Source organism: Mesoplodon mirus, assembly GCF_964341445.2.
Source record: "Mesoplodon mirus genome assembly, chromosome: 12".
NCBI lineage: Eukaryota > Metazoa > Chordata > Mammalia > Artiodactyla > Ziphiidae > Mesoplodon > Mesoplodon mirus.
The window spans coordinates 81,494,755-81,519,443 of NC_138988.1; the positions used below are offsets into that span (position 1 = coordinate 81,494,755).

Sequence of the window (24,689 nt, forward strand, 5' to 3'; positions counted from 1 at the left end):
AAACTACCATACGTCTACACTCAGTGCCTGTAGACACTGAACTCAGGAGTGGGCGTCTCTAAACTCTCCAGCTTGAAGGTTATGAGGTGGAGGAGCCGGGGAAGCATTAACGGCTCATGACATCCCTGGCCAATATTCCCTTGGCCAGGATCAAAGCAACTGGATGCTGAAATTGTAGAGAATCTTTTTTGGTCTCTTTTTATTATCTCTTTTTACATTTTCTGCTCTAAGCAGGTATCCTTTTTGCAGTAAGATGAAAAGGTGTTTTGTCTTGTTTTGTTTTGTATACTAAAGCTCTTAAATGGAGAGTCCAAAACAGTAGAAGAGAGAAGCTGGAATTACCGGGCAATATGATACTGGCAGGTGCCTAAAAATTATGACACTTGTGTGTCTCCTACAACAGCACCCTCATCCCTAACTTTACAAGACACATTGACTCATTTCCCAGAAAATTTAAAAAAGGAAAATTAAGCTGAATATTCTGGAACTACGGACCTAGTCTCCAATTACTTCACTAATATAATACAGCAAATGAACTTACAAGGTTCTCTCTGTACTGCAAAGATTAGTAATTTCTACGAAATATTGCTCACATTATCAAGACTTAATGAAACAGTTCAGAAAGATATTGTGAAAATCACCTGTCAAGCAGATCTCTATTTCTGCAACCCTCAGGAAAACCCAGCTGGCAAATGGCCAAACTATTATGTTTGTGGAGGCTAGATGCCTTCCTCTGTAAATGGAAGGCCTTTCTGAGTAAATCACCCTTTGTACAACTTATTTCTTTGGTAAGAGTATGACGCTTCTGTCTTTCCCAATGTCTCCAGTCTCAATAACAGTTTCTAAAAGCTTCACAATGAAAGTTTTCAGACCTGATTTCCATCTGGTGACCATCAGCTTTAATGATGTTCACTCATGTATTCATCCAACAAAACTTTATTCTTATAGAGTTCCTAGAGTTCCTACAGTTATGAATATCAAGGCTCAGACTGCAAATTGCTACCCCACCGGCATAAATGAGCACACATCCACACACGGGCACGTCCACTGAAATCACTGGCAGAGCAGAAGGGTAGAGGAAGCAGAAAAGCTCACTGGAAGGACCTAGAACACAAGTGGTAGGACAGTACCCACAGGAAGGCAGGGGCTGAAGGGGCTGTGGTGGGTGAGGGAGCACAGCTAGACCCATGCCCCTAGCTGAGGTTGAAGCTCGGGAGGTACATTTTCATATACTTGTACTTTCTCCACTACCCAGAGATCTACTTCCACAAATTTATATTGTAACTTCACATACTTATTTTGGAATTGTTTATAAAAGAGAACAGGTTTCCTTTCTTCTTCTATGAAAGCTTTTTTCCAAAGAAAATTATTAATTTAGTAATATTGTTAGATGACTATTCTATTGTTATTAAAATTACTATTTTAATAAAAATACAGGTTCTGGAATTCTTCTGTCTTTGAGTCCCTGCTCTGCCACTTACCTGCTGTGGGTTCTGAAACAAGCTACTGAACCTCTCTGAGCCTTTATGGATCTGTAAATTGGAGATGATAGGGACTTCCCTGGTGGTCCAGTGGTTAAGACTCTGCACTCTCAATGCAAGGGGAATGGGTTCGATCCCTGGTTGGGGAACTAAGATGTCGCATGCTGCATGGCGCGGCCAAAAAAAAAAAAAAAATTGGAAATAATAATAGTAATCACGTCAGAGCTCTATTCTGAGGGTTGAATGGGAAGTTCAAGTAAAGGGCTTCACTCAGTCCCCAAGAAGAAGTCACTATTCAGCCAACGTTACGTCCTTCCCTTAGTAATAGCAGTATTTCTTTCCAGGAAAATACAGAATATACTTCCCTAGATGGTATCATATCTACTACTGAAATACCCTATTATGTTTTTCCTTCCATTTTCCTCAGTCTTCCCAAAACAGCAAATATACACTTGGTTGTTCCATTTTAATGTTTGAAAACCATAGATTTATCCAGATGAAGTGATGAATTCTGTGAGCAGAAGGGATTCAGCAAAGGAATGAAGAATCACCTTCTGAGGCTATGGCCCCTGGATTGGAGGGGGTACAACGTGAAGATGGATTTAAATGCTGGAATGGCTCTGCAAGAGAACTACATAATCTCCTTTTCAAGAAGCTACCAGTACAGGACAGTTTTATAACAATTTTACCGAGCTGAGGAACTGGGAATTGTTCCCCATGCGTTTTCTAGGCCCCCTCAAGGCCTGGGTGCTGAAGGCTTCAATCAATGTGAGGCTAGAGGATGTGAGCTGTAGCCCAGATTTCATACCACATAGCAGACTGAGGCTTTCTTCCAGGAGTCTTTTCCATTGTTAACGTGTAAGAAACATTATTGAATTCCTATCTCAAATGTGCAGAAGGCTCACACAAAGAGAGAAGCAAGCCTGTCCTCTCCCTGCACTCTTCTAGCTCTGGATTAAGAAGGTACAACTTTCAGGGCTGCTGGGACAAGGGTCCCAATTCAAACCTTCAGTCTCTGCCCCCATTAAAATTTAAAACCAGATTCAACCCATCATAGAGTGGCACCAGAGGATTGCAATTTTATCCAGCATGATTTTTATTAGCCCTGCAATTTCTTAATGGGCTCCCCCGAGGGCTGGCTGGTAGAATCCTGCACTACGTGCCCAGATTTGCTACAGGCAGCTTAATAAACATGGCATCTGTCCTGTGACAATTGTCATAACCTCCAACCAGGGTGCAGAAGACAGAGCTAAAAGTTAGCAAAACCACCATTCAGGTGGCAGGGTGGGGATGCTGCTGGAAATTGTCATCTGAAGAAAACTACTGCTCCCTGGGTCTGCGGCTCCTCCAGCCCGGCCAGCGTTCCCAGGAGCCAAGCCGGCAGCTCGCTGCCTCCTGCAATCAGCATGTTTTACACATCTCATCAGTGTCACCACTCCTGACATCTCATTATGCACCAGAGGTGGAAGTGGACAGGTATGGAACACCCGAACTTTTCCTTTTCTTATTATTTCTGCAGCTCACCATGAAGCTGGGAGTTAATTAAGTCCTGTGGGACAATCAGTGTCTTTTTTGCTAGGTTAAATTATATTATATACAGATGCAAAAAGGAGAAGAAAAAAATAATCCCTCAACTCTTTCCTGGTTAATAGAGTACGTTAGAAATATGATGATTCCAAACTAGAAGGTGAAGTCGAAGGCTCCTTAGCATACAACATTTCTAATGAAGTCATATGATGAATCCACCAGGGATCTCCTTCCTTAAGGATCTCAAAGCACTTTCAAAAACACTTTTAAAGAACTCCTTGCCTCAACTCTGAGAGAAAGTTGACTGGGGGGATGATAGTCAATCCTATAGTATAGGTAGGAAAATTCCCTCAATCAGACTGGAGGAGAAAACTTCCTTTGGATTTGTAAAATCCTAGACTGAGAAGAAACCTTCAGAGGTGACACAGGATCAGAGAATGTGAGGATGGGACCTTTCCTGAAAATGATCTAGTCCAAAATTTCCCAAAATGTTCACCAGGCAGCCAATGGGTATTGCATGGAAGCAAGAAATAAGTAAGATTCTTGTGAGCAGAGAGGTCTGGGAAAAGCTGAGTTCAACAGAATGAAACTACCTTCCCCTTAATGTGGACCTCGTGAGTGAGTCTGCAGCATTTCCCAAACTTATTTGACCCCAAACCTTTTTTTCTAATGGGCCATTCTTTGTTACTAATTGTCCACAGAACCCACCTTGGAAGATGCTGCATTGGTACCATTGCTCATTACAGATGAAGAAACTGAGGTTCTCCCAAGGACTTGCCCAGAATCACACAGGTAGGTGATACCCAAGCTGGGAGGTAGGACCCAGGTCATCCACTCTCAGACCGACTGCTGTTCCACACTGCCTCTCTGTAACTCACAGCACAGAATCACCTGTGCTTTCCTGACCCTCAATGAGACGTGGGGTGTCTCTCCATATTACCTTCAGCACACCCATCCTCAACGCTCTCTCAGCTGCAGCTTTCTGATGCCTCCTTTCCTGGGCTCCTGCCCCAGCACTGCCCTGCATCCACTTGCATCTGAGCTGTCAGTACTAAGCTGGCGTCGGGCCACACTTCAGCCAGCGGTTCTGACTCTGATACCAGCCCTTAGGGATATTTCATGAGACAAAGTGGCAGCTATGAAATTTACAAAGCCTCAAACAGCCCTACATTTTCTCCTGGATTAAATCCACACTCCTTGGTTTGACACTCAAGACGGCTTATGTTTCCCAACCTTTGTTTCCAGTGACTCCCTTCCCCATTAATTCCTTTCAAACTTTACACTCCAGCCAAATACAATTACTTATATAAAAACCATGTTTTCCCACTTCTGGGATTCTGTAACACTCGTCTCTTCATTAGTATACATCTTCTCCTTATCTCCCCTTATCCTTCAAATCCTCATAAATTTAGGCCCAGATAAAATGACACACCTTCCAGGGAATTTGTAGGTAATGATTTTTCCATCCAGAAGATTTCTTGGCCTTCACTGATTTTCCATAGTAAAATATGAATACCTTTATTATCCCATTTATTACATTTTGCTTATACTACAGTTATTGGGGTTTTTATATCTCCCCTATTGAAGAGAACATTCCACATGGTACAGGTTATTCATCTGTAGAATTAACCCAACCCTTTCAAAGTTTACCGAATTATTTTATCCAAGCCCTTCATAGTTTCAAAGTCTTCTGTCATCTTTCAGAACAACCATCTGACCATCCTGTACAGGGACTAATACAATGGCTGGCACCCTGGGACTTCCCTGGCAGTCCAGTGGTTAAGACTCCACACTTCCACTGCAGGGGGCACAGGTTTGATCCCTGGTCAGGGAACTAAGATTCCGCATGCTGCGCGGCGTGGCCAAAAAAAAAGAAAAGGCTGGCACCCTGAGAGTGATCTGTAAATGATATTTGACAAGGGTTGAGGACAATAATCTTATTTTCCCAGTGTAAAGGTAACTTGCCCTCTCTGCTGGCCATATTGCTGTATTTGCTCGCTGTCTTAGTAAAGTCATCATGTGGTGTCCAATGCATACTCATTGGTGTCAAGCAGAAACAGAACAAAATATATTTGCTTCTGCTTGGCCATGCATACTTTTCCCCTCTGGGAAGTAAAGAAGTTAAATGGCAGTGCTTTCAAGTGATTGGTACTGGAGCCATGAGCCCAACAGTCCAGGCCCTTGCTTTTGACATTAATTCATGGAGGGGCCTTGGTCAGTTGACTCTGTCTACTCCACCCCGTGTATATATAGGTATTCATTACACAGGGACGCTGGGAGGATTAATTAATATTTGCCAAGCATATGGGAAGACCCATTATGAGAAACAAACACTATAACAGACCATTTCTTTCCCTAGATTGCTTTTTTCTTTGTTGTTAGAAGAAGGTTAGAACTGAATGAGCCATCCCCTTTGGGAGCTGGTACATCATAAAAATGACTACTGTCATTTTGAATCAGGAAGATGCACATCACAAAAGAAACACATAACTGGTTTTGAGGTCCTGCAGGCTACTGAAGGTATGTGTGCTTTATGGAGTCGTTATGCTTTCTCATTTGCTTGTTTATTTGTTTGTTTCTTAAAGCAAACACTCTATGGAATTCTAAGGGAGGTTTACCAAACTCTTTGTTTCCTTTTCACTTAGCCAAATCCCTTATTGGCACCTTGTTCTCACCCCCATCAAAATTCCATGCAAGAGCAATGCCTTAGATTATCACAAAGGACCAGTGAGGAGAATCAGAGGAAGAGGCCTTAGTTTAGAGCCATAAAGACAAAAGTGAAGCCATTATGGTCAAGTGTTGGCTGACCTTCCAATGTCTGTTCCCAGTTTCCCTTCATCAGTAGCCCTAAGATTTTCCTTCTAGGCATCACTGCTGTCATATTCTCACCCAGGTGCTGGGGGCTGGGATTGACTCTGTTCCAAGGTCCGCAATAACTGGCCAAAAACAGCCAGCAAATCCTATCACCCTGAGCACAAGGCAGTATGGTCACGTACAATGACTCAGTTTGGACCAATGAGTCATGAAGAGACATTTGTTGAGGGCTTTTGGAAAAGAAACTTCCTCCTTCTGAAACCACGCCCATAAAAGACCCCTTTATTCACACGCAATGTAGATAGGGGAGCAAGTAGCCCTGGGCGCTACTGGCAACCATCTTTTGCCCACAGAGGAGGCAGCCTTAGGTTGAATCTGACCCCACAGAAGGCAAGGAAGAGACATGGAAAGAGCTATCTCATGAGTGAGCACAGAACTATTGAGTCAGGCCATGCCTATGACTCCTGACTGAGCTTTTCTGTCCCATGAGCCATTCTGTGAGTCACTTTATTAAGTCTACTTGAGTCGTGTTCTTTTTCCCTTGTGATTGAAATCTTCATAACAAGATTTTTTAAAATAAAATTTAAAGAAAGAAACGAAAGAGCATAAGCGTAATGGAAAAACACCTATACATAGATTCCACAGGGCTATGGCTATGGATATAGACTACAGTATAAATATATGCTCTGTTGGAACAAACTTTCTTCGTACATAATGTTCCAGAGTGATTCTTAGGAGGAAATAAACAGAGATTCAGCACAGGTAGAGATACCAGAAATAGCCACATCTCCCTCCCAACTCCCACAACTTGCAACAACACTGCAAAAGAAGATGATTAATTTCTCGGCACTAGAAAATTCCACAGAGGATCTTCAGGGCATCAGGGTGAGAATGGAAGCACACCACCAATGAAGGAGGAGGAAAGTGGGAATCCAGAGTCTGGTAAGGAGACTGGCTTTACCCTGCTAACTCCCATCAGGCCATAAGTTCTGCCTAATGGTCCCATCTCATAGTCCAGCTTGTCGTCCCTGCCACCAAGAACATAAACCAGGACATCATTCCATGTGGAATCACAGAGAAGAATTAAAGGCATCGTGTGGAATGCAGTGAATCAGCCACCAGGCTAAAGGTTAGATGGGGTCATTAGTCTATAGTTAGGACTGGCTAGATGACGTGCAGTAACGAACAACCCCAAATCCTCATGGGCACAACACAAAGTCCACTACAAATGTTGGCAAGTCTCCAGGATGGAATAGCTGTCCTCTATAAGTTGACACCACACTCTGGACCATTTAATCATCATGGCAAAGGAAAAGAGAGGGCTGGAGAGTCGAGCCCAAGACATGAAGTGTTTCTACCCACACGCTAAGCAAGTGACATGGCCCATCACACTTCAAAAAGGGGTGGGAGTGTGCCAAGCTTCCTAGGACTCAAAACAGATGAGAACTGGATAGTGGAGGAGACTACCACAGAGGGAACTAACTGCAGAGCTGCTGTACATTCTTAGTTAAAAGGTACAGTTCTGGAAAATCAGTTAAATATCCATTCAACTTGAGAGGTGACTAGCACTTAATTGTTAGGCACTTAGGCTTAACGACCGGCTCAACCCTGCTTCCAAAAGCATCTCCCTCCAAAGGCACACACCCCTGAAGACAAACACTGAATAAAAGAGGTGGTTTAAAGGGAAGAAAAGGAAGAAGGGAGAGAAAAGAAGAAAAAGGAAAAGAGGAGAGGAGAAGAAAGTGAGGGGAGGGGAAGGGAAGGGAAGGGAAAAGGAAGGAGAAGGGAGAAAAGAAAGAAAAAGAAAAGGAAAGAAGAAAAACCAAAAAGAGAAGAAAGGAAAGGAGAGAAAACAAAAGTGAAAAAGTGTTTGGGGATTTCAGTAATACAAGAAACAAAATCAATTAGGGAATAGAAAGTAGTTTCAAATTAGCCTCTAACTAGCTATACACATTATAAAGAAAATGTAAAATTTGTTGCATCACTGTATTGCACCAATTTTCTAGGAGAATCTCCTTAAACAGAAAGTAGGGATTAAATGAAGCAGTGGGGTTTGGCTTTTCTAACAGCCAAATATCAGGGGTGTGAAAGCTAGTTTGTAGTCAGTAGAAGAATGAATAGAGTGAGAGACCTGCAGAGACTTGGTCTTGTCAAATCAAGTAACATCCTGGAAGACTCCAGCTTGAATCAAAGCACCTTTAACGTAAGAAACCATCCCTAGTGCCAATGATAGTGAGGTAGTGAGTATGCGCACAAGGAAAGGGCTGCCTGCCCACCGCGATACTTACCTGCATCCCTCCTTTCCCTTCCTACTTGTGATCTGTATCAGCTGCCTACATTTACTCGCCACTCACTTATTCCTTAACCCCTCAAAATCTGGTTTTCCTGCCCAACAATGCTGTCCTGCAGCCTCAAGCATCACTAAGGACCTTCTGATCACATTACCTTTTGATGTGCCTCATCACCCCTTCCTTCAACCTCTCCCCTCCCCTGGCTTCCACAACACTGCAGCAAGAGCTTTCAAAGATAGTTTTAGCAACAGAAACCTCCTTTCAAATGAGATCTTGCTTGGAACTCCTACTGACTACCATAGCTTTATAGTAGACTTGAAATCGGGCAGAGTAAGTCATCAAAGTTTGTTCTTCTTTTTAAAGGTAGATTTGTCTATTCATTACGTTTCCATAGAAATGTTTAATCGGCCTGGAAACTGCTACCAAAAAATAAAGTTGGGTTGTTTTATCGGAATTGCATTATCTCTAAATATTAACTTAGGACTGACATCTCAACAGTATTGAAAACTCCAATAATGGATCTCTTATTAATGTTTCCTCTGATTTGGATTCATTAAGCTTTTTGGATCTATGGGATTGTATTTTTCATCAAATTTGAAAATTTTGGGGCCATTATCTCATTAAATATTTTCCTATCCCTCCTACATACTCTTCCATTTCCATACCTCCTACCTACATAGGCAACCCTGAGCCCCAGCCTCCGATGGCTCCCCCAGGGAGACTGCTTCTCTCAGCCTGAGGTCTCTTTCCCTGGAATAGTGTTCTCAGATGGAAAGCTGCTCTTCTTGTGTGTTTCCCTTCTCTCAAGGATCACAGCCTTGTGCCGTCTGTTATCCAAAGCCTGAAATATATCCAACTAGTTTCACAGTTGTGTACAGCAGGAGGGTAAGTCTAAAATCTTCACTCTCTCGTGGCCCAAACCAGAAGTCTGTCCATTCACATTTAAGAGCAACGCGGTAAAAATCTAAGTGGACGATCTGTATAAGCGGGATGTCACGAGGCTTCCAAATGTCCAAATCTGTGGGTCTTTACTCTGGTTTAATTGCTCCAGAAAAGTATCTTTTAGTCGCCTTTCTGGAAAGAATAGAACATGAATTGCCAGGATGCTGAAGCTGGGGGCAAAGGACAGAATTTTATGCGGGGTCGGGGGAGGTTGACCTCTCTTCAAAGAGTAACCAGGGGCTTCCCTGGTGGCGCAGTGGTTGAGAATCTGCCTGCTAATGCAGGGGACACAGGTTCAAGCCCTGGTCTGGGAAGATCCCACATGCCGCGGAGCAACTAGGCCCATGAGCCACAACTACTGAACCTGCGCGTCTGGAGCCTGTGCTCCGCAACAAGAGAGGCCGCGATAGTGAGAGGCCTGCGCACCATGATGAAGAGTGGCCCCTGCTTGCCACAGCTAGAGAAAGTCCTCACACAGAAACGAAGACCCAACACAGCCCAAAATTAATTAATTAATTAATTAATTAATTTTTAAAAAGAGTATCCAGATCTTCCAATCATCTTCGAGATTCTCCATCCCCTCCTCCCCTGTGCTTGATATCAGGCACCTAATTAATACAATCTGTCCATAAATTATGCCCCTGCTTCCTGGAGGAAAGAGTAGGAAAGAGATGTCTGCTTGGGTCCACCAATAGCAAGGTCCTGGGCTCTAGACACTCTTTATCGAAGATTTCAAGCAACCCCTTCCTGCCTCATGACCGTTTCCTGGTACCTAACTGTCTCTAAATCCAAAGCTCTTCTAGGGCCCAGTAGAGCAAACTGTCTTGCTTTTTATCTAAATGTCCCTTTGCAGGAACTTAATTTTGGCTTTCCTCCTCCCCATGAAGTCATCCGCATTCTCCCATATACTTTCCATCTTCACATAATGTTGTGCATGTGCTACAAAAATCTCATTTTATCAAAAAGGGAGGTTTATGCCTCTGTTTCTTGTCCTCCTTTTATTATATCTACTTGAAACAGGAGGTTCCTGCCTCAGTTTGGTTAAGAGTTCATTGTTAACTACGTTAAGCTTCACAGCCATATTTTCACCCATTTTTACTCCGGTTTTGCTATTTTCAGGTTCTTTGTTCATTACTGTTTCTTGTTTCTCATATCATCTTCATCCTTGGATTCATTTTATGGTTTGCCAGAGCATGTGATTTTTCAGAGAGTGCACAGGGGTGATAAACGTTCTGAATTTTGTATAGCGTACATGTCTTTATTTTCTTTCTGTTCCAGATAGTATTTGATGGGGTATAGGATTCTAGGTTTAAAATCATCTTCCAGATAACTTTAATAGCACTGTTTCCAACTTCTTTTTCCACTGATGTGGCAGATCAGATGTTCAGAGAAACCTCTTCAGGTTGTCACAACCGAAATTGCTAGGTGAAACATCTGGATAAGTACAGGGAAAGTAAAGGGATTCCTTCGAGGCAGAAATGAGGAGAATGCTGTTTTCCCTGCCCTTTTCTCCCTTCTTTCCCTGAGTCTGTCTGGAGTTTCAGAGTTGCCTTGGGTTTGGCCAAGTTTAACAAAGACCCTAATACTCACAAAGGAACATACCCATCTCCTGTCCCCAAGCAAATAATCCCCTTTTTGCTTTGTGAGCTGCTCTTAAGACTTTGTCTTGAGAGCCACAGAGCCACCACTCCGAGTACACAGGGACAGAGGAAAAGAAAGGGAGAGGGGAAAGGAAGGGAAATGGCCCTAGTAGTTCTCCCAAGCAGTCCTTTCTTCAGTTACCCTGATACCTGCCCTATATGACTCTCAAGTTTGGAATTTCTCCTGGAGCTCCATTGAAAAGTATAGCTGACTCTTTCTATTCATTTTCTCTAAACTGGCTTTGCATTGTGTTTATTCTGCTGTGATTTCTCTACCCATCCAACTCAATCCACTCTTTATCCTTCAGAAATCCCTCAAAACCTCTGGCTGCCTTATGGCACCTTATTGTGTTTTCTAGCACTCTTAAATTTTTGCTTTTTCTAATATCTTTTCTCTTGTTTCATGTATCACGGCGATACACAGTAGGTATAATCAATGTCTTCTGAAGAAGAGACAAATGTACCTCTGCTAAAATGGAAAGATGACCATGATGCATTCACTCATTCATAAATCCATTCATCCATTCAATAATTTTTAACAGGATCTGCTGTGTATTAGGCATAGTTCTAAGCTTTGGGAAACAGCAGTGACAAAACAAAATTCTTCTTTTCAAGGAGCTGATACCCTAGAGTGTCAATAGGTTTTTTAAAAGTACAAGTTGAAGAACAATATTAATGACGCAATAACATCTTTGTGTGCAAATGAGTGTATGTACACCAGTGTGTGTGAGTGTGTGTGTGTGTCTCCTTTCAGATAGAATCTTCAGGGGATATGGAATTGGAGAAGCAACATGTGAGAAGGCTTCTTTTAACTGCCTTTATTTGTATTTCTATATTGTTCATTTGTACAACTGATTCAGGCTCTGTTCTAGGCAGTTGGGATACACCAGCAAACAAAGCAGGTAAACATTTCTGCCTTCCTGGAGATCATGTTCTAGCAAGAAAAGTCAGATGCAAAACAATAAACATAATAAATTAGTATCTTACATAATATATTAGCAGGTGATAAGGACTATGGAAAAAATAAAACAGACTAAGGAAAATTGTAGGTATGATATATGGAGTGAGCAGCACTGGGTTGTAACTTTAAATAGCGTGGTAAAAGTAGACTTCATTGAGGAAGTAACATTTCAGCAAAAAGTTAAAACAGAGGGTTGTACTTGAAAAGGGATTGAGAAAGATGCTCAACATTGCTAATTATTAGAGAAACGCAAATCAAAACTACAATGAGGTATCACCTCACACCAGTCAGAATGGCTATCATCAAAAAGTCTACAAATAATAAATGCTGAAGAGGGTAAGGAGAATGGAGGAACACTTCTACACTGTTGGTGGGAATGTAAATTGGTGCAGCCACTATGGAGAACAGTATGGAGGTTCCTTAAAAACTAAAAATAGTAGAGTTGCCATATGATCCAGTGACCCCACTCCTAGGCATATATCTGGAAAAGATGAAACTCGAATTTGAAAAGACACATGCACCCCAACGTTCACAGCAGCACTATTCACAATAGCCAAGACGTGGAAGCAACCTAAATGTCCGTCGACAAATACCACTTACATGTGGAATCTAAAAAATAACACGAATGAAATTGTTTACAAAACAGAAACAGACTCACAGACATAGAAAACAAACTTGAAGGGGGGAGAGAGAAGGATAAATTAGGAGTTTGGGATTCGCAGATACACACTACTATATATAAAATAGATAAATAACAAGGACTTATGGGGAACTATATTATCTTATAATAACCTATAATGGAAAAGAATCTGAAAATATATATATACATATATATATGTGTGTGTGTGTGTATAACCAAATCACTTTGCTGTACACCTGAAACTAACACAACATTGTAAATCAACTATACTTCAATTCAAAAAAGAAAAAGAGACAGTGTTTTAAGCAGAAGACAGTATTTTAAGGAGGAGACAGTATTTAAGCAGAAGGAAGGGCAGATGCAAAGTTTCAGGGTGGAAGTGAGCCTGGCGTGTTCCAGGAACAGCAGGGAGCCGCTGGGCCTGGACAGACCAGGTACAGGGGACAGAAACAAGAGGTGAAGCCAAAGAGGAGTTGGAGGTGGGAAGCTGTTGCAGAGAATGGCCCTTTAGATAAGTGTAAGGACTTGCTTTTATTGAGAGAGAATTTGGGAGCCACGGAAAGGTTTTGAGAGGAGTGTAATTACCTGACATATTTGGAAAGGGTCACTGGGGCTCCATTAGAATAGACTGAAAGGGGAGGCAGAGGGAGAGGCAGGGAGACCAGCTCTGTAATCATCAGTAGATGATGGCGGAGGTGACAGCCGTAGACTTGCTACAAAGCAGTCGGATGAAAGGTACAGACAACAGAATTTCCTGATGGGTCTGACATGGGATTCGGAAGATCAAGGATGCCTCCACAGCCTGAGCAACTGAAAAGCTGCCATCAACTCAGTTCAGGACTATGGTGGGGGGAAGACACGCTAGGGGAGAGCAGCAGTGGAGATCAGGAGTTCAACTCAGAACCTGTTAGACTTGACATGCCATTTCGGTATCCAAGTGAAGATGCCAGGAGGCAATGAAGTTTGGGAATCGAAAGTTCAGGAAAGAGTTCTGGGCTGGAGATTACAATTCTGGAATCAAGAGCATGGATATATAGATATAGATATATAGATATACTTCAAACATCTGAAAAGACCATTGGGAAAACTGACCGATAATTTTCCCACCTCCCACAATGAATTTTCAATCTCTCTGAACACTTTGCCGAACACAATCTATCGACTGCTGACTATTGCAAGTGCCCCCTCCCCTCCACTCCCTCTGCCACTTCCCTCCTTCGATTACCTCTCATCCACCTCCCCTCGGTTTCCCAGGGCGTCCCACACCCAGCTACCAGACCAATGTGACTAAAGCACGCCTGGGATCTTGCAGTCACTCCTTGAGTACTACTTGTCACCTGATGAATTAAAGGACAAAACGCTGAACCTGCCATCACAATCTTATCCTAGCCCATCTTTCCAAACCTACGACTCACTAGTCTCCTTCATATACACCATGCTCTTCATACTATTCCTGTGGGTTCTTGCCTCAGTGCCTTGTGCATCCTGGTTTCACCACCAGAAATACCTTTCCTCTGCATCCCCGCCTGCCTGAACCCTGCCCACCCTTCCTGGCATAATACAAATGCTACCTACTTACCTTCAGTTGACTGCCCCATCTGAAGGTAACCTTCCCCACCTCTGACCCTCCACTCTAGGGTAGGGGGAAGAGCATGGCATGGGCAACAGTTCCCAAAGTGAGGGCAGCAGGACAGATACCAGCCCCCAAAGAAATTCTGGGAATAAAGGGCTCTGTGGACAAACAAGTTCAGGTAATACTCCACACTACAGCCCTCTCCTAGAATTTTACATTATATACTCACATACTGAATGCTCTCAATAAACATATATATATATATATGTTTTATATATAAATATATATATATATATATATATATTTAATCCAACTTTCATAAATGTATTTGAGTTTGGAACCCTCTTATCCCAGAATACTTATTAACATTCCATGGAACTAGTGTTCCAAGGTTCTCACATAGTACTTGGACCTAGAGACCAGAACTCTAGTCCTGATAAAGCATCTGGCAGTGTTGGTTCTTTCCAGGCCCAGAAAAGGCAATTGTGTACCTAAGGTCCCCAGACTTCCCAACATCTATAGGACAATCATACATCCCAGGACTGGAGTTTCCTAGGCACTGATATTAGCCTAGTAGGTTTAGACACATGCCCCTCTGGTTCCTAAAGATTAATTGGCTTATTTCCTCCACAATGACTTATGGCTGCATGGGTTATGATGTCAAATTACAGCTGTGTGATTTATCAGGTCACCTCTCTTTATGGACCTCAGTTAACTCATCCCTTGCTGCGTCACTGGTCGGATGGTGTCCAACATTACATCCAACTGTGATGAACTGACTCTTCATGTCCTTCTTTGAACCTCACCTACCTCCATACACGACCTGTCTTCCCTACTGTCCCCTAAAGAGGGGTCTCTTTCCACATTTTTTTTTCTCTTTCATAGTAGAGGACCTTGAACGTGATTGGAACTCAATAAATACAAGCTGTATAAACATTTAAAGATGACAGACATTTAAGGCCCCCAAAAAACTCAAAATTAGTCTTTGAGATGATGGGAAATTCAATGAAATCTAAGAAGTGAAATGATCTGGTCAAAGCAGCAAGCACTATGGAGAAATGATCCTGTATCATTTTCTAGCCCTGAGACTAGCAAATGAGCATGGACAAGAACAACCAACATTGGACATTTACTGTGTGTGAGGTGCAGTTCACAGTGGCTCACATGCTGGAATCCTCATACCAACCCTATTTGGGGGGGGGGGGTGTACCATTATTCTCCCCACTTTACAGATGAGAAAACTGATGCACAGAGGTGCTAAGTTGCCTGAAGTCCCCCAGGGAGAAACTGATGTATTCCATTCCCAGCAGTCCAGCTCAAAGCCCCTAACCCCTGTGCTACCTGCCTCTCCCTCCCTGTCACCGGCATTTGCTCAGAGGTGCGCCCTAACAACCCAGCTTATTATTCCCCAGGTGGAGACTGAAGCCCGGAAAGACTTAAAGAATGCTCAGTGTCCCACAGCTAGCCTTCAGCCCACAGCTCTCTTTCTACAGTTCGATGCTAATTCAGCAGCCTCGCTCACTACAGTAAACCTTTGAGACATCACTGCCAGCCAACTGCTGAGAAGGGGCATGGGCATGAAGAGGAGGCTGTGATTAGGGGACCATAGTGCTGCAGATAAAGAATTAAAGCTATCAATACACTGAAAGGAAGAGGTGAATTTGGCAGGGCGGGGACACAATGAAGGAAGAAGCAACAGCCCTGTGCAACAACCTGAAGGTTTGGGAAAGGGGTGTGAAAAGCCTGGGAGGTAACAGGATGGACAGGGAGAGCCCAGGGGGGAGGGGGTGGAAAGGCAGACAGGGAACAGCTTAGAAAGGACAGAAAAATCACGTTATTTGTAACTGCATGTTTTTTCAGCACTAGCCCAAAAGTTATAGAAAAACAGCCCTCGCGAACCCAGGAGGTACAGTTTGGGATTGCAAAGGTTTCATTGGAGCAGCATTCATGAGAGTATCTCCGATCGCGTGTGGCACTTAATAGGCACTCAATAAACGTTTATTCCAATAAAAGAGACAAAAGAGGGAGATCTGAGGATCGCTTTCATAAAGAGAAAGACACCTAAGGGAGTAGGTGCTCAATAAATATTATTTTTTATCTGTGTACCATGAGAAGCCTGGAGAATTGTAAAAGATTATCTGATACATTTCCAAAGAGCCCTTTGCCTCTGATTTCAATTTTCGAAAATTCCCTGGGAGGCTGTGGAATCTCCCACAAGGGACTTGTAAGGACACATTCTTACAAAACCCACTTGGAGGGGTGGCTAAGATGATTTAAAAATGGATGGGTGAGGTAGGGAGGCTGGACCAGATGACCCCACAGACTTTTTCCCTATTCGGTCCTAATTTCCACGGCATCCCCTCAGAAGTAGAAGTTTCCACTCTGCTCTACATGGCACAGAGATGAACAGGATGGACCAGGAGACACTGCCATCCCACCAACTGAGGATGGCTGAGTGATTTGGAAACCTTCCAGAAGGGCCTGGTTACACTGTACGCCATTTATTTCATGGAGAAATAAACCACTGAGAGCTTCTTTCAAACATGCTCACGGAAAGCAGGACAATATGCTGAGATTATCTGTTCAGAGTTTGCTTTAAAAGAGCCCAGGCAGCACTCATTTATTTTTGAGAAAATATATGATTAACCATAGTTAACTATGAATTCAGATGCTGTGCATTAGACCAGCTCCTCAAAGTTTGAGAGCATTTAATATTATATATCGCTGCCATTTGGGCTAAATTGTTTTTTTAATGTACACAATATTACAAATTTAATTTGAGCTGTTTGAATCAGTCTGTAAAAAAGATTTGATTATACCTGAGTGTTCTGGCCCCAGCTTTTCTGTATCTCAGTAATCTTGGCGGTAATTGGCTGATTAGGCGTCTCACACTCCATCTTTGCCTCAGTTTCCATGGTAATGGTACAGGAGCTATTATAGATGAGAACTTCATCTCTTTCCACTTTAGGGCTGAAACGAGAGGGGAGGTTAAATGGGGTGTCATCAATCTTAATGAAATGCAATTATTTTTACTCTTATTAATCATTGCAAGCCATTAGCTTGTGGCAACTACAGGCCACCATTTGTCAAATTTTGCAAATTTCTGTAATTTTGTTTCCATTCTTTTATTGTTTATTTGTTTTCCCTTTATCTGCACACCCTGCAATGAAAATGCACATGGTAAATATCTTTCACTGAGGCCTTTCTCTTTTCCAGCTCTATCAGGAACATTAGCAAAAGCTTCTCCAAACCCAACCAAAGAAGCAATGCACAGATAATACTTCCAGTTCCAAAAATGGAAGCAAATGTTGGGAAAAATTTTTTTTTTCTTTTCCCCTTCCCTCTTCCTGTTCTTACACTTAGTGATGGGGGAGTGAATTGCCTGAATCCCCCCAGGGCAGATGGAGAAATTGGAAAACCCACACAACTGGCTAACTGGTCCCTAATTCCAACTGTGAAAAAATGAGTTCATTTAGGCTTTCAATTCCCTCTCCCCAGCTGATGGCAATGAGGCTCTGTTAGCAGTGGAACATTAACTTAGTAAATTAATTAAACTTACTTAACCGCCTAGACTAAGGAGATTCGATATATGTGCCAGTTATACTACCAGCCACTTGCTTTAAAAGTCCTCTTGCTTTAAGGAGAGAAACCAGACTGGATTTAAAATGAAAAACTGCAGTGTAGCATTACAGAAAGTCTAAAAATATGTGGTCCAGAGGAGAGGAGAGCATAGAGTTTGCAGGGTATGACCCCCAACAGGTGTGATATTTACTCAAGAATAATCCTGGCTTTAGTCATTGTTGCAACTAGCTCCAAGATTATTAGTTATAATAATACATGATGTAAAAAAAAGAAAAAAGGGCTTCCCTGGTGGCGCAGTGTTTGAGGGTCCGCCTGCTGATGCAGGGGACGCGGGTTCGTGCCCTGGTCCGGGAGGATCCCGCATGCCGCGGAGCGGCTGGGCCCGTGAGCTGAGCCTGCGCGTCCGGAGCCTGTGCTCCACAGCGGGAGGGGCCACAACGGTCACAACGGTGAGAGGCCCGTGTACCGCAAAAAAAAAAAAAAAAAAAAAAGCATGATGTTTTACACTTTTTAACAGTTTCATATGTATGATCTCATTTCAGCCAGTAAATTAGGTAGAGGCATAAGAAATGTAACTCAAAGAGATTGGGGATTTGCAGAAAGTCAAACACAAAAATAAGGCAACTCCGAGATGAGAATCCAAGGGGTCCCATAACCTAGAGCAGTACTCCCAAGTTTTGAGATGCTGATGGGACATCACCACGAAGTTGGCATATCCCACGGGAAGACCAGGATTGGTGATGAAAAGGGCAAAAGGTCACTGCTTAAGAAACTATAACTCATGTCCAACTAGAACATCTTTTTTCAAATCAATGTCGAAATGGTTTCTCCCACACTTTGTTAGAAATAATGAGCAGGATAACTATCACATCTACTTCATCTCCTCGTCTTCATGCTAAAACATTCCCAGCTCCATATCCACCCAAGACATGACTTCCATACTCACTGTCTTCTAGACCTACTGTAGATTGGCAATATGTTAATATTGTGCAGCCCAGTTTGGCTGACCCTTGAGGCTGTGGTCTCCCTTTATCGAAGCCCTCCCCACCATGGCACCTAATATTGTGTTCGTTTTGTAGCCCCTAAGCTTAAATTAAGATGGTGGTGAACTCAAAGTCTCAGAGCCACAATTACCTGAGAATTTCACCATGCTGCATTTGTTCAGCTGATTTTCTGAGAAGCATTATAATGCAAAAGTGAGGCTTGAAAGCCAACCAGCTAGATTCGAATCCCCGAGCAGATATTTACCATCCATCTGACATTGTTGAAGACATGACTCTCTAAGCTTTGTTTTCCACGTTTATAAAAATGAAGTTACTAATCATAAAGACCCTCTTTTAAAGAGGTGTTTGGGGGATGGAACAAAATGAAGCCTACAAAAGGACCTGTCCAGAATCTGGTGCAAGGAAGTGTCCAGTAAAGTCAGTTCTTGTTATAGTTTTAGGTGGTAGTGACATAGGTGGTATTACTGTTGAAATGTCAATGTGGGAATTTACATTCATTGTTGTTACAGGTCGTCTCACTGATGTGGACCCGTTGCTCAAATACATTTTGAATCTGAGCCTGTAATGTAGCTACACATCCATTTAGCTGAGCCATCGTCCAGGGGTAGACAAAGCCACAGGATAAACAAAGCATCTGCTCCTGGAGTGACAGTTGCATGCAAAGATTCAGAAAAGCAAAGCAAAGTAATTTAACTTTCAAATTAAATGTAATATTTAGATAACTATGGAAATATGATGAAGTAGAATGAAAAATTCACATGGACTTTTCAAATAAAACACCTGACTTCAAAGCAACTTGATTCTGTGATAGGGTACCTTGGGCTTTGAAGCTAGAACCTCTCTTTTGCTACTGGGGGGCAGGGGGTAGGAGGGTTGCTAGAATAGTTTAAAAAGCTCTCCATCACCATTGTCATCATAAATCTCTTATAAAGCCATCAAAAAGGAAATGAAGTTGGTTTTCCACACCATCTCGTTCCTTGTGAATTGGTTCCCAGATTGCTACTCCCATTTCTGAAGGCTCACAAGCCATCTGATTAATAATTCATTCTGGAATTTTGTCAGGGATAATGTAAACTTAGTTGTCTACCTTTTCAGAATTCCCTTTTTTTGCTTCTTAGGCAAGGGAAAGAATATTTGCCTGTCATCTCTCTCTGTTCTGTGCTCCCCTCTCATGTTCATTTCCAACTGTGGATCTTCACTCATATAAGCAGGTTTTTATACTCACCATATGATGATCTGGGATACTGACTTGAGCTCAAGGGAAGGAGTGACCTTTACAACCTTTCTTGATCATGGGCTTCCACCTCCTAACAAGACTTCTTCTGCCCTTTCTAGGTTCTTTGTCAGCAAAGGTTAGAGTAAAATGAGATAAGTCACCCTGCCCTCTTTTCATCTGCCTGTAGCAATGCCCGCCAGTTCACAGTGGATTGTTCCATTTTGCTAGTGACTCAAGCAACACAATATATATCACCTGCCATTAGAAGATCACTCCAGCTGACCGAGTCCTGAACAAATTAAACAAAGCCTGTTTCTTCAGCAAGTCCTCTAACAGCTAGTCCCCCAGTAGAAGACCCTGCTGATATCTGTCGATGCTGTAACAAGGGTCACTGTGGCTTTCCAGACTGTTCCCGGAGGAGACAGTCTGTTCCCTGCAGTCGTAGGCACATGACAGAAGAAGCAGATGTCACAGTGGGGCCACTGATCTTCCCAGGAAAGACTAATGACCATGGTACAGAAGGTCCTTCCCACCTCTGTGATGTCAGGCATAGGCCTGGCCACCATGGCATCCCTGACTCTGCCTTGCATTGTCCTGTGTTTCCAGGCTGCTTCCCACCCTGTGTGCCCTGCTTCCCGATAAAAGAAGAAAGTGAAAACAAATCATGTTCTTTTTGCTCTGAAAGAGTTAAAACTCTTTTCTGCTGGCTTAGACTTTTTCACAACCTTTAGCTCATATTTCTTTTCTTTTTTGGCCCTGATTATATGACTAGAAATTTTTTCATTAAAAAGCCATCATCAAGATGAGCAGAGACACCAGGATATCAAAACTGGACTAACATTTGCAAAATTTCAAAGTTTCTTAATATTACTATGTCATGTTTTCTTCCACAACCATCCTACAAATTAAGGAGCACAGTTGGCCAGATTTAACTATAGACATATATGTACATAGAGAAATACACAGATATAGATGATATGGATGTGCATGCACACACACATGCACACAAATATTTATTTTGAGGGAATGTGGTAAGAATATTTGGTCCAAATGGTGGCAGAGAGAGTTCTAGAACCTAAGTTTCCTGAGTCCCAATCTATTGCTCTTTCAGTCGGTCCAATCAGATCCAAAAGTAAGCAGATATTCTCCTTGGAGGCACTCTCTATGGCAGGCAGTAAAAACACATGCCGTCATTCTGTCTCCCTCACTTAGCCTGAAATTGCTTCCTATGTCTCAAATCTCCTGGACCCGCACAGCCCGGCCAAGGCTCTGTTACTGATGCCGACAATACAGCAACATGCTGAGTACACTGTGAGTCAGAAGCCTTGGGTTCCAGTCCTGATACTGCCGGGGCTTGACTGTGTGACTTTAGAAAGATACTTAGTCTGTTCTTAGAAAAGAATCCAAACTCCTAACTATGGCCTTTGAGGCCTTAATAACTCCCCGAGCTCTTCTCGAGCCACTTTCCCTCCTTCTTACCCTACTCCTGCCCTTCTGACCTCTGACAGTTCATGAAACTTGATGGGTCCTCTGCACTTGCTGCCCCCACTGCCTGACTCTCCATAATGACACTTGTCCTTAGCTCAGCTTAAAAGGCACTTCTTCAGAGAAACCTCCTCTGAGCCGATCCAGTGATCCCACACCTGGGCATATATCTAGATAAAACTATAATTCAAAAAGATACATGCACTCCGGGGGGGGGGGAAGAATTGGGAGATTGGGATTGACATATATACACTAATATGTATAAAATGGATAACTAATAAGAACCTGCTGTATAAAAAAATAAATAAAATAAAATTCAAAAAAAATGTAAAAAAATATAAAAATAAATAAATGAGTATCTTTCTCTTGGGGGAAAAAAAAAAGATACATGCACTCCAATGTTCATTGCAGCACTATTTACAATAGCCAAGATATGGAAGCAACCTAAATGTCCATTGACAGATGAATGGATAAAGATGTGAGATATATACACATACACACACACACACACACACACACACACACACAGTGGAATATTACTCAGCCATAAAAAAGAATGAAATAATGCCATTTGTAGCGACATAGATGGACCTAGAGATCATCATACTAAGTAAAGTAAGCCCGACAGAGAAAGACAAATATCATTTGATATCACTACCTACTGCGTGGCGCAGGGAACTATACTCAGTATCTTGTAATAATCTAAAAGGGAAAAGAATCTGAAAAACAACATATATATATATATATATATATATATATATATATATATATATAATATTTGTATAACTGAATCACTTTGCTGTACACCTGAAACTAATACAACATTGTAAATCAACTATACTGCAATTTAAAAAATAATAATAACAAAAAATGAAATAAAAAAAATTTTTTAAAGCAGCCTCCATTGTTTTTTATCACTTTATACCCCTTATCAGAACATGTGATCATCTTGTTTATTGTCTGGCCTCCTCCTCTACTCTTAAGGACAGGGACTTTGCATCTCATTCACCATTGAGTCACCAGCTCCTGGCACAGTACCTGGAACATAATAAACACTTGATAACTACTGGATGGATGGATGGATGGATGGATGGACAAACTGGGCATATATCTGCCACAGATAGAAATGTCTGTCTTTGCCAAATGACATCAAGTCCATAGTGGTAGTGGCTGGCAGGGGGTTAAACCATTTAATGGCAATGGGTTCTTTGCAAAGATCCTGGAAAGTAGTTCTCTGGGTTCACAAGCACAATCTTAACAGGAACCAAGGTAAGCTATTTAGCACATGATAGTCCTAGCACCCCATGTAAAATTTATATTGTGTTTCTGGTTATTAAATTAGTACATGTTCACTGAAAAAATTACATAAAAACTCAATGAAGAAAACAAATATGATCAGTCCTCCAGCCCCCTAGGGATAGGCACTATCAGTATTTTAGAATACATCCTTCCGGTCTTTTTCCCAATTACCTGTTGTGTGACACATGCACATGTACTATAAACACCATCAGGATTTCATTGAGGCACTATTTTGTGACCTGTACCTTTCACTCCTCAGTATATTGTAAGCATTTCCTTCTTTGGTTAAATATTCTACACCATGGTTTTTCAAGGTTCTTAGTATATTGTCACTTGGATTCATTCTTTATTACTAAACACTTACTTCATTTCAACTGTTTTTGTTAATATACCTAAAGCTTTGAAGACTATAGTTCTTCATAACTGTTACATTTTTCCAACTGCTTTCTTAAAATCCTGGAAGTAAAATTGCTGGATCAAAGTATGAAGAATTAATAAATGAAACAGAAATGAAGAAAACAATAGCAAAGATCAATAAAACTAAAAGCTGGTTCTTTGAGAAGATAAACAAAATTGATAAACCATTAGCTAGACTCATCAAGAAAAAAAAAGAAGACTCAAATCAATAGAATTAGAAATGAAAAAGGAGAAGTAACAACTAACACTGCAGAAATACTAAGGAGCATGAGAGATTACTACAAGCGATTGTATGCAAATAAAATGGACAACCTGGAAGAAATGGATAAATTCTTAGAAAGGCACGACCTTCTGAGATTGAACCAGGAAGAAAGAGAAAATATAAACAGACCAATCACAAGCACTGAAATTGAAACTGTGATTCAAAATCTTCCAACAAACAAAAGCCCAGGACCAGATGGCTTCACAGGTGAATTCTATCAAACATTTAGAGAAGAGCTAACACCAATCCTTCTCAAAATCTTCCAAAATACAGCAGAGGGAGGAACACCCCCAAACTCATTCTATGAGGCCACCATCACCCTGATACCAAAACCAGACAAAGATGTCACAAAGAAAGAAAACTACAGGCCAATATCACTGATGAACATAGATGCAAAAATCCTCAACAAAATACTAGCAAACAGAATCCCACAGCACATTAAAAGGATCATACACCATGATCAAGTAGGGTTTATCCCAGGGATGCAAGGATTCTTCAATATATGCAAATCAATCAATGTGATAACCATATTAACAAATTGAAGGAGAAAAACTATATGATCATCTCAATAGATGCAGAAAAACTTTTGACAAAATTCAACACCCATTTATGAAAAAAACCCTCTAGAAAGTAGGCATAGAGGGAACTTACCTCAACATAATAAAGGCCATATATGACAAACACACAGCCAACATCAATCTCAATGGTGAAAAACTGAAACCATTTCCACTAAGATCAGGAACAAGACAAGGTTGTCCACTCTTACCACTATTATTCAACATAGTTTTAGAAGTTTTAGCCACAGCAATCAGAGACGAAAAAGAAATAGAAGGAATCCAAATCGGAAAAAAAGAAGTAAAACGGTCACTGTTTGCAGATGACATGATACTATACATAGAGAACCCTAAAGATGCTACCAGAAAACTACTGGAGCTAATCAATGAATTTGGTAAAGTAGCAGGATACAAAACTAATGCACAGAAATCTCTTGCATTCCTATACACTAATGATGAAAAATCTGAAAGAGAAATTAAGGAAACACTCCCATTTACCATTGCAACAAAAAGAATAAAATACCTAGGAATAAACCTACTTAAGGAGACAAAAGACCTATATGCAGAAAACTATAAGAAACTGATGAAAGAAATTAAAGATGATACAAACAGATGGAGAGAGATACCATGTTCTTGGATTGGAAGAATCAACATTGTGAAAATGACAATACTTCGCAAAGCAATCTAGAGATTCAATGTAATCCCTATCAAACTACCAACGGCATTTTTCACAGAACTAGAACAAAAAATTGCACAATTTGTATGGAATAGCCAAAGCAATCTTGAGAAATAAAAACAGAGCTGGAGGAATCAGGATCCCTGACTTCAGACCATACTACAAACCTACAGTAATCAAGACAGTATGGTACTGGCACAAAAACAGAAAGAGAGATCAATGGAATAGGATAGAAAGCCCAGAGATAAACCCATGCACCTATGGTCATCTTATCTTTGATAAAGGAGGCAAGAATATACAATGCAGAAAAGACAGCCCCTTCAGC

The 24,689-nt window shown here is 41.6% G+C and overlaps 1 protein-coding gene across 1 annotated transcript in view; it reads right to left on the reverse strand.

The window, feature by feature from the left end:
- Positions 1-24,689, reverse strand: part of PKHD1 (PKHD1 ciliary IPT domain containing fibrocystin/polyductin) — a gene marked incomplete at its 3' end in the record, with an annotated part of 433,165 nt that overhangs the window by 331,737 nt on the left and 76,739 nt on the right. Inside the window, exon 35 of the mRNA XM_082637162.1 lies at positions 16,689-16,839. Within this exon, the coding sequence (XP_082493288.1) occupies positions 16,689-16,839 (151 nt within the window). The remainder of the gene's footprint in view (positions 1-16,688; positions 16,840-24,689) is intronic.